General features: G+C 51.3%; 1 protein-coding gene across 7 annotated transcripts in view; it reads left to right on the top strand.

The window, feature by feature from the left end:
- The window catches only part of rcan2 (regulator of calcineurin 2), a 644,130-nt gene that overhangs the window by 383,319 nt on the left and 245,532 nt on the right, over window positions 1-15,279 (top strand). The window contains exon 1 of one of the 7 annotated variants that reach the window (XM_072499097.1): window positions 1,092-1,217. The exons of the other annotated variants lie outside the window; for them this stretch is intronic. Coding sequence (XP_072355198.1) covers window positions 1,107-1,217 — 111 coding nt within the window. The 5' untranslated portion in view covers window positions 1,092-1,106. Of the gene's footprint in view, window positions 1-1,091; window positions 1,218-15,279 lie in introns of those variants that run through there. 7 annotated transcript variants of the gene reach the window in all.

The following is a 15,279-nucleotide window of genomic DNA, read 5'->3' as shown; positions in this document are numbered from 1 at the left end:
GCTCCTAGTGGCCAGATGACGCCGTCGTAAAACGCTCTGGCGTTCACGACGGCGTCAACACTCTGCCTCTAAAACGGAGAATCCCGCCCAGGATCTGTCCCAATGGGGTGAGTTTGGATGGAACCTTGTTATCAAGTCATCTGGGCAACTAACATATCTAGAGCCATCCATCATGACCTGCTAACTAGTATGTCTTGGACTATCGAGGGCTCATTTCCCTCTTTCAGACGTTTAGTTATTCTTGGTAAAAGAAAATGACTGCTTGGAAGGATACATTCCTCTCGGACAGATGTAAAAGAGCCATCTGGCTGAGTTCAAGCTGTATAAAAGCAGAAGATAATTGTTAGCAGTGCACACCATTTAGAAGGTTCTGAGCGGAAAATGGAAAATTGTCTCCCGATTACACACTTTTCTCTCTCTCTCAGGGTGAGCAGCGATTGCTGTCTGCAGTTTGATCCCCATTTGTCACCCAGCATTTTCGGCAGGGCTCAGATAGACTTCCAGTTACAGCAGTAGGTGGCTGTTTCAGCTGAATACACCCTTGGTCAAAGTAGATAATTAATCTAACTGGAGAGAGTGTAAGTTTTGTGCAAAATAGCTCAGTGAAAATAGAGGAAGTGTTGATTCACCCAAGAATGAATTTGGATCTGTTTATGATTTTGATAGGAATGGTGATCAGAAGAATAGTTACCCCCAATGTCATCAATGCATTCGGCCACTGCAAACCAGTCACAGCAGTGGAATGTAGCTGTGGGGCGCTGCTCAATCCTGCACCACATATGTGCAGGAATGGCAACGTTCCATTGAAAAAGTATCCATGATAGACGTGCAGAACCCGTGAGGAATTACATGTGCCTTAACTTGCTTTCCACATATTAATAAATCTTTTTTAACAGTTTGGGTCTTTATCGAAGGTAGAGTTTCATCAGAACACAAAGCAAAGTTACTTCTAACATCGGGTTTGAGAGACTGGTTAGGTGGTGTGCTGCATATATCACGTTGTTGACCTGCTGAGAACTGCAGCACCGTTTCTGCACTGAACAAAGGATAAAAGCACATTCCAGCAAAAACAGTTTATTAAGAAAACACCATAAATTAAGACATGAATGTTTCCAGCAGCTCCCTCGCAGTCACTTTACAATGCAGAGCCTTACAGAAGGTCCTGTGCCAAATGCTGCACGACAGGAGAAGAATCATTAAAAGCCGGCACTCAAAGGGTGAGCTTTTGTTAGTGGAAATAAAGTTAACTGTTTCCTGAGTAAGAGCATTTGGATTAGAATGTTATTCCATTGCCCAGGAAGGATCAGTCTTGGACTATTTATATCCTGGTGATTTAATCTAATTGCTGCAAAGCTATGCACCTCCTGAGAAGAATTGGCTTCATTTCTAAAGTGACCATTTTCTGTAGCAGCTGTTTTTAGAAAATCTGTGCTGCCAAATTCCTAATTTAATTTGGAATTTTATCCATATTTGTACAGGAATGTGTTGTTAGTAACTGGAATTTTTTGTTGATGAAAAGAGTATTTTATTTTTAAATATGCTGTTCCAGAGGTTTAAAAAAGAAGTGTTAACAGTTTTTGACCCCAGGGAAGTAGGCAGAATATATTCTTACTCCAAGACGAATGTATATTGCTATCCTTTTTATTTATTCATTTATGATCTATGGAAACATTCTCACACAAAAAATTGAACAGGAGAAAGATATTTTGTGTGGTGGCCATTAGTAGTCAAAGTACTGATAGCACAGAATGGTGCCCAAGTAGAAACCCATTAACAGCAGTAAACAATCATTTATTTAGTGATACGATAAGTTGACACTTGCAATCCAAACACTTGGTCAATAATGTTTTTTTAAAAACACATTAAATCTGCTTTATCCCTGTGGCACTTTTTATAAAATTGGTAATCTGGGGCGTCATTCTCCGCCGGCGGGAGTCTCCGTTCTGCCGGCGCTCGGGGGTTTCCCGACGGCGTGGGGGTGCCCCACAATGGGAAACCCCATTGACCGGCCGGTGTTACGGAGACACCCGCCGGCCGGTCGGCGCAGAAATGTGGCGGGGCGGGTAGGAGAATTTCGCCCCTGTACTTGCAGAATACTGAAATCCCCAGCCTGAGAACAATTATTTCGCATTCATCATTTAAAATGTTGCTCTTGCGAGGACAGGAACCTTTCCTTGAACATCCATCATAGGATCCCACAGTTAGATTGCTAATTGGTTGTCAGTTTTATGCTGAATCCCTGGTATAATATTGGGTCTGTATAAACCTATTTCACTTCAGACTCTTGCAGCTGATACAAAGAGAAGAATTTCATCCAAGAGTCCAGAGGTGAAGGCCATTCTCTACCTCTCTCTGCTCTGTGCAATTTTCCTTTAACTTTGATCATATATTTATAAATGACTAATTGAGTTACTGAGGTAAGTCTTTGCAGCTGTTGTTGGGAACTAAATAAGGCCATGCAGCATAATTCACTAATTCCTTCTAAGATTGCCTGTACAGTCTGAAAATATTTTACTAGTGAATGCCACTGGAGCTAAATTTTATCGCGAATAGTCCAAAGTTCTAATGGGTTTTAGTGGCCAAAAAAGTATTTTTTAAAACAAGCTAATTCATAGATGGACCCTTGCCTAAATGCCTTTGTTCCCTTTTCCTTCTATCTTGTCACGTGCATTCAAGAGGTCCTGAAGACCCCATCAAAGCTCACAGAGTCAAGGGGCTCCCTAAATTTGAATGCCATGGTGGACATCCACGCCACCAAGGGTTCATTTAATAATAATAATCTTTATTAGTGTCACACGTAGGCTTACATTAACACTGCAATGTAAGTGACAATACCCTAGTCACCACATTACGGCGCCTGTTTGGGTACACTGAGGGAGAATTCAGAACGTCCAATTAACCTAACAAGCACGTCTTTCGGGACTTGTGAGAGGAAACCGCAGCACTCTGAGGAAACCCACGCAGACACGGGAAGAATGTGAAGACTCCGCACAGACAGTGACCCCAAGCCCGGAATCGAACCAGAGTCCCTGGCATTGTGAAGTGACAGTGCTAACCACTATGCTACCATGTCACCCATCTGCATTAGGGAACCCACCTGCATCTACAAACTAGCAACGGATGTTGGAAATCTTAAATGATGGAAAATCCAGCAGGTCTGATGGTATGTGCTGAGGGAGAAACCGAGTGAATTAACGGTAATGAACAGAATCCTGTTTTGGGTGCATTTAGCCAGGTGCTTCCCAGACCTTGCAGTGCCAAGAACGACCCCGCTATTAAACGGGACTCTGTTTCATTTTTGGGCATTGGCCGAGGCTGCACTCAGGCTCATTTCCTGCACTAACGAGCCCAGCTCACCAGTGCAGGAAGAGATCGGTGCGCCACCAATCTCTGAATCCCCACTGTGGCCTATGGATCCTTCCAATGCCCCAATTTACCAATTAGGGGGTCATTGAGCACCCCACATCACAAGTGCAGGGCTCCCTTGGGCCCGATCCCTGACATGGCAAGATGCCTTGGTACCACCAGCTTGACATACTGGCAGTGCCCCCAGGCAGCTTGACAATGCCATCTGGGCATCCTTGCTTTTGCCATGGTGGCACCCAAGTGGCACTGCCAGGGTGTCAGTCTGGCAGTGCCATGGTGCCTGGGTGGCATCAGGGGTGCCACAGTACCACCCTATCAAGGGTGTGACCACCCAAGGTCTTCCAATTGCCTGGAACACTCCCCCCACCCCCCCTCCCCTCCCCCACCCCCTCCTCCTCCCCTCCCCCTTCCCCCCAAGTGCTGGTACACAGTTCTGGAAGCCAGTGCTAAACAGCACCCACTCGAGATCTTCGAGGCAAGGCCATTAGATCCCGTGCCTTGGGCAACTCCGGCGCAGTCATATTTAAGTGAGACTAACTACAACTTGAATATGCACATCTGGATCCCGCCCTCAATTAGCGGGACCCAGATTACGATGCCTCACGAGATCATGCGAGGCGTAACGAACATTGTAAAATTCACACGAGACCTCTCACGAGATTTACCGCCTCGTTGCATCCCAAGTGGGGCATGACGAGGCCATTAGATCGCACTCGGCCGTTTCAAGTCCAATATGACTTCTTCAGAACTCATTGTGGTTCACTGGTTCTGAAGACACTTTTTTGCACCTCACTACTGCATTGAAAGAACTTTGACGTTTCTCCAATAGTTCGCTTTGTAAAGGGACTGCAGTTAAATTATTTTCAGAAATAAATTTTGATTTTTCTTTGGAGGTCCATTCCCTCAGATGAAACTCACATCTGAAAGCATACTCTGCTTACTGCTCTAAAACTCCCAGCTATACTTTAAATGCAGCCTCTAACAATACACTGGAGCCTTATGGAAACACCCAGCCCTGGTCACTACTCTTATAAGGGCAGTTGGAATCTTTGCCTCTTTTAAGTTCTGCAGAACTTAAATTCGGTGCACTCCCACCAGAGTTACAGGGCTGTGGATTTTTGGCCCCAAGGCGCAGAAAGTGGCTACCTTTACTGAGCAGTCAACGCACTGGGTAAAGAAGGAATCTGACACCACTTCTAGAAAGTATTATATTTTAGTATATTAATATTCATAATATTAATGGTTAAAGCTTTAGTACATTTGTATTACATTCCTTTCTCCACGGAGTTGACCTGTTTAAAACAAACGGGTTAACTTCTCCATGAAAGGGATAATTTATAAATGCAGTAAGCAGTCATGTTATTGCTGGTAATAGTAATTACCAGCTTTATGCACTGATCATTTTTTTCTTTACTATCAAGTAACTATCAGGGTGATAGAGATCCCCATCATTGGCATTTTTCCCTTTTTATTGGCTTCGCTCACCCGTACTAATTGTCTTTCTAACTTCCCCTTCTTTCCGAGATAACAGCAGCAAACAAATAGTTTTGTTCCTTTACCATCATCGATTTCGGTCATTTCAATTGAATTACCAAAAGCACAAATTGTTTTAATGAGTGCTACCGCATAATTATTGGTGCCACTTCACTTGTTTTGCTGTACCTGGCTCGAGAAAAAACACATTTTTAAAAATCTTGGTCTGTCCCTGGTTTAACCTAGCCTGGATTGTTCCTGTTACATTTTCACTTTCTCTTCAACACATATGTTTACAATTCCAAAAACTATACATTAGTTTACAAAATATGTGGCTTTTCCCCTGTCTGAATTTTCTCCCCTCTCTTGTGTGACCCTTTTGGACAAAATCCCCAGGCTATAATTTTCTCCTGGCTGTTGTAAAAAGGGAAAGCTGACGAGGATAATGCAAATGCTGGTCCTGGTGTATTTCAAAAGGGACTGACAGGTTCATTATTGGAAGATGAAAGTTTAAATCTAGCTCCAGATGTTGATCTGCTTGCAGTACAAAAGTCTAGCTAAAGTGGTTAACCTTTTTCTCAACATTTGCATTGCTGGCCTGTAGCTTAGTTTCCCAGGGTCTGATGACTGGTTTGAAGTAGCCCCTGCTCCTGCAATCTCCCCCACCCCCTCAACCTGGTTGCAATGAACCTTCTCCAATGTGCTGTGCACTGCAGCATTCTAACAGGAAGTGAGACCCACTGAATGATTTCATGTGGCCAATAAAACTGAAGCTTTTTAACCAAACTGTCAAAGAAATTTATGGTGAACCCATTATTTTCCTCAATAAAAAGAAGTACTTTGAACTGAATATATTCCTCTTAGGCCCAGGGTGCCCAGCTTTCCGAATGTGCACTGAAACCATGTGCCACAATGAGGAGGGTAGATCGCATTTAAAAATTTTGTTTAAAATTCCTGTGGATCATAAACATTTGAATAACATGCTTCCAAAAATCGTGAAACGAGTGTTGACATAATCACACTTGTGCATTTGAAAAAAGCGAAATGTCCGACAAAAAGAATGCAGTAAAAATTCTGAATCTTATTCACGGTTGTGAACATTCTTATAAACAAAGGTTGGCTGACTCCCTGCTCCATGTTTGTACTTCTGTTAGTTGCTGCTCTTGCTCTATTGCCCAATGCCGTGTATTTTGCACATCTTTGGCTGGTAAACCTGCTTTCTTCCATTATAAATTGTTCTCTGACCACCTCCCATCCTGTTCTGCTCTGTAACTGTTTACTTCATCTGCCATCGGGAGACTAAGTCCTGGCGCCGGAGTGAAAACCGGAGTGTTTCACTCCGGCGTCGAAGGCCGCTCCCAGCCCCCTATTTTCCCATCCCCGAGGGGCTAGGAGCGGTGCTGCGTCATTTACGCGTGCCGGGCCTTGCCGCCGCGTAAATGCGGCGCCGCGTAAATGACGCGGCCGGCGCCACGTAAATGACGTCATCTGCGCATGCGCAGGTTGACTGGCGCCAAATCGTGCATGCGCGGGTTGCCGTCTTCTCCGCGGCCGCCCGCAAGAAGATGTCGGATGGATCTTGAGGGGCAGTGGAGGCAGGGTTTATATGGGTTGGGGTTAGAGGGCTGTTGGCAGCAAGGGAGGGGAGGGGCGCTCTCAGTGGGCCCAATGTTTAGTACCTCGATCAGGCCCTGAGTGCCTTTGATCGAGTGACCCCTCCCCTGGAAGTGACTAGGTGGTCGCATGGTTTTGGCTGCCATGCAAGCCAAATGGTGAAAGGCTTCTCCGTCACGGGGTTAATACGAACAGTGGATGAGGCCCTTAAGTGGTTATTAATTGGCTACTTAAATGCCTCAATTGGCAGCAGTGTGGGTTGACCATGTGCATTCCGACCCAGCCTCAGTTCTGTAAGTGGCAGAAAACAGTGGCATTCCAGCGCACCATTATCCCACTTAATTACATGCCCCTCCTGCCTGCAAGCTCAACATCAACAAGAGCAGAAGGTTGCGCGCTCCAGGTTTTTTTATTCAAAGCAGATATGCCGTTCTCATATCAATGTCAGTTGTACTGTCTACACACAGGATTCAATTGAACTGGCACTCGCTGGCATTCTCACATATAGAGCTGAAGTGAAATACTCAACATATCACTCTTAACATATGGGAAACAAGAGTCGGGAAATGCTGACTCATTCATGGTTAACATCATTGTGTTGGAACCTGCCACTGAAGCCAAGCAGTCTGCTCTTATTAATTATGAGAGATCTCAGCAAGAAAACTCTAAATGTATTCAGAGTTGCTTGAAGTAAAGTCCAACAAATTGATAAGTGATTACAATTCCTGCAGAATACTCAACATAGGGAATATCAGAAGCATGTACGAAGGGGTCAAAAGGCAAAGAATACGGCACCAATGAAAACAAAGGCAGGGAGGTTATCACCGACTGGAATAAGCAGTTTGAGAGAAGCGGGAACACTACCTTGAGTTCTAGGGCGAACATGGGGTGAAATTCTCCGGTATCGGCGCGATGTCCGCCGACCGGCGCCCAAAACGGCGCATATCAGTCGGGCATCACGCCGCCACAAACGTGCGGAATCCTCCGCATCTTGGGGGGCCGAGCCGTAACCTTGAGGGGCTCGGCCCGCGCCGGACTGATTTCCGCCCCGCCAGCTGGCGCGGAAATGACATTGCCGGGCGGCGCATGCGCGGGAGCATTAGCGGCCGCTCACGGCATCCCCGCGCATGCGTGTGGAGGGAGTCTCTTCTGCCTCCGCTATGGTGGAGACCGTGGCGAAGGCGGAAGGGAACGAGTGCCCCCACGGCACAGGCTCGCCCGCGGATCGGTGGGCCACGATCGCGGGCCAGGCCACAGTGGGGGCACCCCACGGGGCCAGATAGCCCACGCCCCGCCCCCAGGACCCCGGAGCCCGCCCACGCCACCTTGTCCCACCGGTAAGGTAGGTGGTTTAATCCACGCTGGCAGGACAGGCATTCTAGCAGCGGGAATTCGGCCCATCCGGGCCGGAGAATCGCGGGTGGGGGGCGCTAACCGCCGCGGCGCAATTCCCGCCTCCGCCGAATCTCCGGTGCCGGAGAATTCGGCAACCGGCGGGGGCGGGATTCACGCCAGCCCCCGGCGATTCTCTGACCCGGCGGGGGGGTCGGAGAATCTCGCCCCTGGTCCCCAACGAATCCCTAGACATTATAGAAAGCCTGATTGTTACAGGAGAGCTGGATATTCAACCCACAGTGGAGGAGCTTAGCAAAGCTGTTGACTCACTTGCCATAGACAAAGTTTCAGGTGCAGATCCTTTTGCCTGAACTCATCAAGCACTGAAAACCAGTTCTCCTGCATCATCTGCACAAACCTCTTTGACTCTGCTTGAGGGAGAAGATAGTGCCCCAGGATATTTGTGATGCAAAGATTGTGACCCTGTACAAGCACAAGGGTGACCACAATGATTGTAACAGCTATCCTGGTATCTCTTTCCTGGACATCATGGACAAAGTATTTACCCTTGTCAGACTTTGGATCGTGGCTGAAGGCATCTGTCCAAAATCCCAGTGTGATTTCAGAACTAGAAGATCTACACTTCACATGAGCTTCTCAGTCCAGCAAGAGAAATGCCATGAATAAAGGAGACCATTCCTTCATCAATGTCACGAAAGCATTCTACCATGTGAGTAGAGGTGGTCCATTTAAGCTGCTGGGGAAAGTTGACTGCCCACCAAAGCTTCTCAATGTGATTTTGTTTTCTTTCCATGACCACATGACGGGCGAGGTAAGCTATGACGGGGAAACATTGGAACCCAAGGAAATCCACAGTGGGATCAAACAGGCAGGGTGGGATTTACAGCCCTCCCACCGGCTGGATCTTCGTGCCATGCCGAAGACGGCTACTGCCATGGGTTCCCTGGTGGGACATGTGAGCCATGAGAATTGCCATTGAGTTCGGTGGGACTGGAAGATCCCGCCGGTCGCCAACGGTGGGCTGCTTCCGCTGTGGGTAAACCCTTTTGGGAAGATCGCACCCATGGTATATTGAAATAGACTTTATTATACTACCTTAACATCACAGATATATGGCTTATAATTACCAGTTAAACAATGCTTAACAATAAATGGAAACACTTTAACTTCTAACTGATACCTTCTCTACAATCAAGCAAAGTCCATCACAGGTCAAAACTACTTTAAGAGTTAGCAAACACAGGTTTACATCCCCACCTTTGGATAAAGAGCTATTTTAAAAGACTGCTCGAAGAGAGGGAGATCCTTTCAGATAACAGCCTGCAGATTCTTGTCGGTATCAGACTACTACTTAACCTGACAGCCTTTTGCAGAAGCTACTTTACAGCTAACAGCTTCCAAAGGAACGAACACAAAACTGACTGCCCCAGACCTAGCTCCTCCCATTAATTATATCACCCACATTACACTCCAATCCCATGACTTGCTTTCTTAAGTTTAAACACAATGGGTGTGTGGTAAACCACTGTTACACCTGTATTAGGTGATGTAAGATAGGATCTGTATTACAGGTTCGCCGGCAGTCCCTGCCTGCTGGCTCCGCCCAGTAGGCGGAGTATAAATATGCGTGTCCTCCATTCAGCAGCCATTTCGCCAGCTGCTGTGGGAGGCCACACATCTTAGAGCAATCAAGCCTCAGTTGTATCCAACTCTAGTCTTTGTTCAATTGATCGTGCATCAATTTATTGCTCTAAGATTTTCTAAAAGATGGAACTCCGTATCAAGCCAGATCGCCTGCAGCTGGATCCGTAATCAAGCGACGCCAAAAAGGACTTTAATCACTGGCTAGCTTGCTTCGAGGCGTATTTCAACTCAGCGACCACCCCTGTTCCGGAGGCTCAGAGGATACAGATACTGTACTCAAGGTTGAGCTCCAACGTGTTTCCGCTGATCCAGGACGCCCCGAACTACGCCGACGGCATGGCGCTTCTCAAAGAAAACTAAGCACAGAAGACGAACACGCTCTTCGCCAGGCACGTACTCGCCACTCGCTCTCAACTCTCTGGTGAATCCATAGAAGACTTCTGGCAGGCCCTAATCCCACTCGTCCGGGACTGTGACTGTCAGGCCGTTACGGCCACTGAACATTCGAACCTCCTTATGCGGGACGCGTTCGTTACGGGGATTGGGTCGGACCTCGTACGCCAATGACTGTTAGAAGGCTCGACCTAGCTGAAACAAAGAAGCTCGCACTCTCTATGACGGTCGCCTCGTGCAACAGCCAGGCCTACACCTCAGCCACACGGCCCACCCCTCCTACACATCGTGGACCCCACAGACGGCCGCCCCAGCGGGGACCTTACCCAGCCAGAACGCCTGCGCCACGCGCCAGACCGCGCACCCTGGGTGTCCCTGATGTTACTTCTGCGGCAACCAGAAACACCCTCGCCAACGCTGCCCGGCCCGCGCTGCCCTTTGCAAGGCTTGCGGCTAAAAGGGGTACTTCGCCGCGGTGTGCCAGGCCCGCGCAGTCGCCGCTATCGCCCCCATCCCCCTAGCCTACGCACAATGGGTACTGCCATCTTCATCTCCCTAGGCCACGCGTGGCCAGTGGGCGCCGCCATCTTCTCCCCCTCAGTCCACGTGCGGCCCATGGGTGCCGTCATCTTGTCCAACCCCCACAACGTGCGGCCCATGGATGCCGCGATTTTGTCCCCCGCAGGATCTTCAGGCGCCGCCATCTTGTCTCCCCCACGGGGAATGGACACTGAAAGCATTCCAGGACCCGGGCCCCCCAGGCTCCCCATCATCCGACGCCAGCGACGACCGACCAGTCTCGACCGCACAACCTGGCCACCGCATCGACCAGCGCGAAAATCAATGGACATGTGACCTCTTGCCTGCTGATCTCCGGGAGCACCGAAAGCTTCATACAGCCGGATACGGTGAGGCGCTGCTCCCTCACGGTACACACCGCCAACCAAAGAATCTCCCTGCCTCCGGATCCCATTCCGGCGCGATCCGAGGGGTACTGTACGGCCACACGCACGGTGCAAGGTGCAGAGCTCAGCGGCTTCCGCCTCTACGTCCTCCCTAACCTCTGCGCTGCTCTACTGCTAGGCCTGGACTTCCAGTGCAATCTCCAGAGCCTAACCCTCAAATTAGGCGGGCCCCTACCGCCCCTCACTGTGTGCGGCCTCGCGACCCTAAAGATCGATCCGCCTGCTCTCTTCGCAAATCTAACCACGGATTGCAAACCCGTCGCCACCAGGAGCAGACGGTACAGCACCCAGGACAGGACTTTCATCAGATCCGAGGTCCAGTGGCTGCTTCGGGAAGGCATCATTGAGACCAGCAACAGCCTCTGGAGAGCCCAAGTGGTAGTCGTTAAAACTGGGGAGAAACACAGAATGGTCGTGGACTACAGCCAGACCATCAATCGGTACACGCAGCTCGACGCGTACCCCCTCCCACACATATCTGATATGGTCAGTCAGATTGCACAGTACCGGGTCTTCTCAATGGTAGACCTCAAATCCGCCTACCACCAGCTCCCCATTCATAAATCGGACCGTCCATACACTGCTTTCGAGGCGGACGCTCGTGTCTATCACTTCCTTAGGGTTCCCTTCGGTGTCACTAACGGGGTCTTGGTCTTCCAAAGGGAGATGGACCGAATGGTCGACCAGTACGGTTTGCAGGCACCTTCCCGTACCTAGACAACGTCACCATCTGCGGCCATGACCAGCAGGCCCACGATGCCAATCTTGCCAAATTTGTCCACACCGCCACTCTCCTCAACCTCACCTACAACAAGGAGAAGTGCGTGTTTAGCATGACCCACTTAGCCATACTTGGCTACGTGGTCCAGAACGGAGTTCTGGGGCCTGATCCCGACCGCATGCACCCTCTCATGGAGCTCCCTCTTCCCCACTGCCCCAAGGCCCTCAAACGCTGCCTGGGGTCTTCTCGTACTACGCCCAGTGGGTCCCAAACTATGCGGACAAGGCCCGCCCTCTCATCCAGTCCACACATTTTCCCCTGGCGGCCGAGGCACAACAGACCTTCGCCCGTATCAGAGCCGATATCGCCAAGGCCAGGATGCACGCAGTAGACGAGACACTGCCCTTTCAAGTAGAGAGCGACGCATTGGACGTCTCCCTAGCCGCCACCCTCAATCAGGCAGGCAGGCCCGTGGCATTCTTCTCCCGCACACTTCATGCTTCAAAAATTTGGCACTCATCCGTTGAAAAAGAGGCCCAAGCTATTGTTGAGGCTGTGCGGCATTGGAGGCATTACCCGGCCAGCAGGAGATTCACCCTCCTCACTGACCAACGGTCGGTAGCCGTCATGTTCAATAACACACAGCGGGGCAAGATCAAGAATGATAAAATCTTGAGGTGGAGGATCGAACTCTCCACCTACAATTACGAGATTTTGTATCGCCCCGGGAAGCTCAACGAGCCCCCAGACACCCTATCCCGAGGTACACGTGCCAGCGCACAAGTAGACCGACTCCGGGCCCTGCATGACAGCCTTTATCACCCGGTAGTCACATGGTTGTACCATTTTGTCAAGGATCGCAATCTGCCCTAATCCGTCGAGGAAGTAAGGACAGTCACCAGGGACAGCCAGGTCTGTGCGGAGTGCAAGCCGCACTTCTACCGGCCGGACCGTGTGCGCCTGGTGAAGGCTTCCCGCCCCTTTGAATGACTCAGCATGGATTTCAAAGGGCCCCTCTCCTCCACCGACCGAAACATGTATATTCTCAGTGTGGTCGATGAGGACTCCAGATTCCCCTTCACCATCCCTTGCCCAGAAATGACGTCTGCCACCGTCGTCAAAGCCCTAAACACTATCTTCGCTCTGTTCGGTTTCCCCGCCTACATCCACAGTGACAGTGGATCCTCATTCATGAATGATGAGCTACGTCAGTTCCTGCTCAGCAGGGGTATCGCCTCCAGCAGAACGACAAGCTACAAGCCCCGGGGAAACGGGCAGGTAGAGAGGGAGAACGGGAAGGTATGGAGGGCCGTCCAACTGGCCCAATGGTCCAGGAACCTCCCAGCCTCTCGCTGGAGGAGGTCCTCCCTGATGCACTCCACTCCATTCGGTCACTGCTGTGCACCGCCACCAACAACACACCCCATGAACGTCTTTTTGCCTTCCCCAGGAAGTCCACATCCGGGGTGTCGCTCCCGACTTGGCTCGCACCTCCAGGACCAGTCCTGCTGGAGGCGATAACCCTGCTGAGCAGGAACTGATGCAGCTCATCGCTCATGAATGAGGATCCCCTGTCACAAGGCGGAACCGTTGGTGGAGAGGGTGCAATTGCTCCATGCAAACCCCCAGTGTGCCTACGTGGCATACCCCGACGGCCGCCAGGATACTGTCTCCCTCAGGGACCTGGCACCAGCAGGTTCCACACACACACACCCCTCCGGCCCGGCACCACCCTCCCCTCCCCCGGTGCTTCCAGCATTAACCCCACAAGGACCATCCATCCTTCCCCTGCCCAAGCCCGAGGATGAAGAGGATTTTGGCACGCTCCCGGAGTCACCGAACATCGGGCCAGCAGCGACAACGCTGCCATCATTACGTCGCTCTCAGCGGAACATCAAGGCACCGGACCGGTTAAACCTCTAACTGGTCCACCAGACTTCAAAAGACATTTTTTTTTCTGCTCAAATACTGTAAATATAGATTCATTGCTGTATATAGTTCTCCACCACCCCCACCAGACTCAATTTTAACAGGGGGTGAATGTGATAAACCACTGTTACACCTTTATTAGGTGATGTAAGGTAGGACCTGTACTACAGGTTCTCCGGTAGTCCCTGCCTGCTGGCTCCGCCCAGTAGGCAGAGTATAAATATGCGTGTCCTCCATTCAGCAGCCATTTCACGAGTTGTTGTGGGAGGCCACACATCTTAGAGCAATAAAACCTCAGTTGTATCCAATTCTGGTGTGAATCCCGCCCCCGCTGGTTGCCGAATTCTCCGTCGCCGGAGATTCGGCGGGGGCGGGAATCACGGCGCGCCCGTTGGCGGGCCCCCCCGCGATTCTCCAGCCCGCGATGGGCCGAAGTCCCGCTGCTAGAATGCCTGTCCTGCCGGCGTGGATTAAACCACCTCTCTTACCGGCGGGACAAGGCGGCGCGGGCGGGCTCCTGGGTCCTGGGGGGGTCACAGGGTGATCTGGGCCCGGGGGGTGCCCCCACGGTGGCCTGGCCCGCGATCGGGGCCCACCGATCCGCGGGCGGGCCTGTGCCGTGGGGGCACTCTTTTCCTTCCGCCTTCGCCATGGTCTCCACCATAGTGGAGGCGGAAGAGATCCCCTCCACTGTGCATGCGCGGGGATGCCGTGAGCGGCCGTTAACGCTCCCGCGCATGCGCCACCTGGCAATGTCATTTCCACGCCAGCTGGCGGGGCACCAAAGGCCTTTCCCGCCAGCTGGCGGGGCGGAAATCAGTCCGGTGCGAGCCTAGCCCCTCAAGGTTAGGGCTCGGCACCCCAAAATGCGGAGGATTCAGCCCCTTTGGGGCGGTGCGATGCCGGACTGATTTGCGCGTTTGTGGCGCCGGTCGGCGGACATCGCGCCGATTAGGGAGAATTTTGCCCCATGTCTTTGTTCAATTGATCGTGTATCAGGCTGGATTCTCCCAAAATGAGAAATTCTCCGAGCCCGCGGCAGGTTGGAGAATTCTCGCCACACCGCTCCGACGACGGGACACGATTCTCCGGTGACTGGAGAATGGGTGGCAGTCGTGTGTGCATGGTCGACATGGCGCAATTCTGGGGCTATTGAAAGAGGCCCCCGCCACAATTCTCCACGGATGACTGGCCGTGTTCCCGCTGAGTTCCACCGACGTGGTTCGTGTATGGTATCACCTGGCGGGAGCTCAGAACTGCAGTCGCGGTGGCTGTCCTGGTGGGGGGGGGCGGCAGGGGGATCACACTCTGGGGGGATGGGGCCTCCACGATGGCCAGGCCCGCGATTGGGGGCTACCGATCAGCGGGCGTGCGTGATCTGGGGGGGCCTACCTTCTATTGCGTGGGCCCGCTGTGTCGCTACGGCATGTTGCGTGGCATCGGCATGGAAATGACCACCACGCACATGCGCCAGCGCGGAAACGGCCACCACGTGCATGTGCTGGAGCGGAAACGGCCGACACGCACGTGCGCGGACCCACGCCAGCAGTGCAGGGCCGCGTATCAGTGCCGGTGCTGCGTGGAGCACTCTGGCGCCATTCTGGCCCCCTGGGGCCCACTGAATCACTGGGCCAAGAGGCCCGTTGACACCGGCGTCAACACTTAGGCCGAGATTCTCCAAAATCCCGGCTATGTCCCCACGACGGCATAAAAACAGTGGAGCTTTATTCCCGAAATTCCTTGGAAAGAGTTAAACGAATTCGTAGCCCTGCAGGGGGCTAGCAGGGACCCGGAGTCAATCTCGTAGCTTTTGCTGCA

The sequence above is a fragment of the Scyliorhinus torazame genome, chromosome 4 (assembly GCF_047496885.1).
Source record: "Scyliorhinus torazame isolate Kashiwa2021f chromosome 4, sScyTor2.1, whole genome shotgun sequence".
In the NCBI taxonomy this organism is placed as follows: Eukaryota; Metazoa; Chordata; class Chondrichthyes; order Carcharhiniformes; family Scyliorhinidae; genus Scyliorhinus; species Scyliorhinus torazame.
The sequence above is the reverse complement of the archived record's forward strand: the minus strand, read 5'-3'. Positions and strand labels throughout refer to the sequence as shown.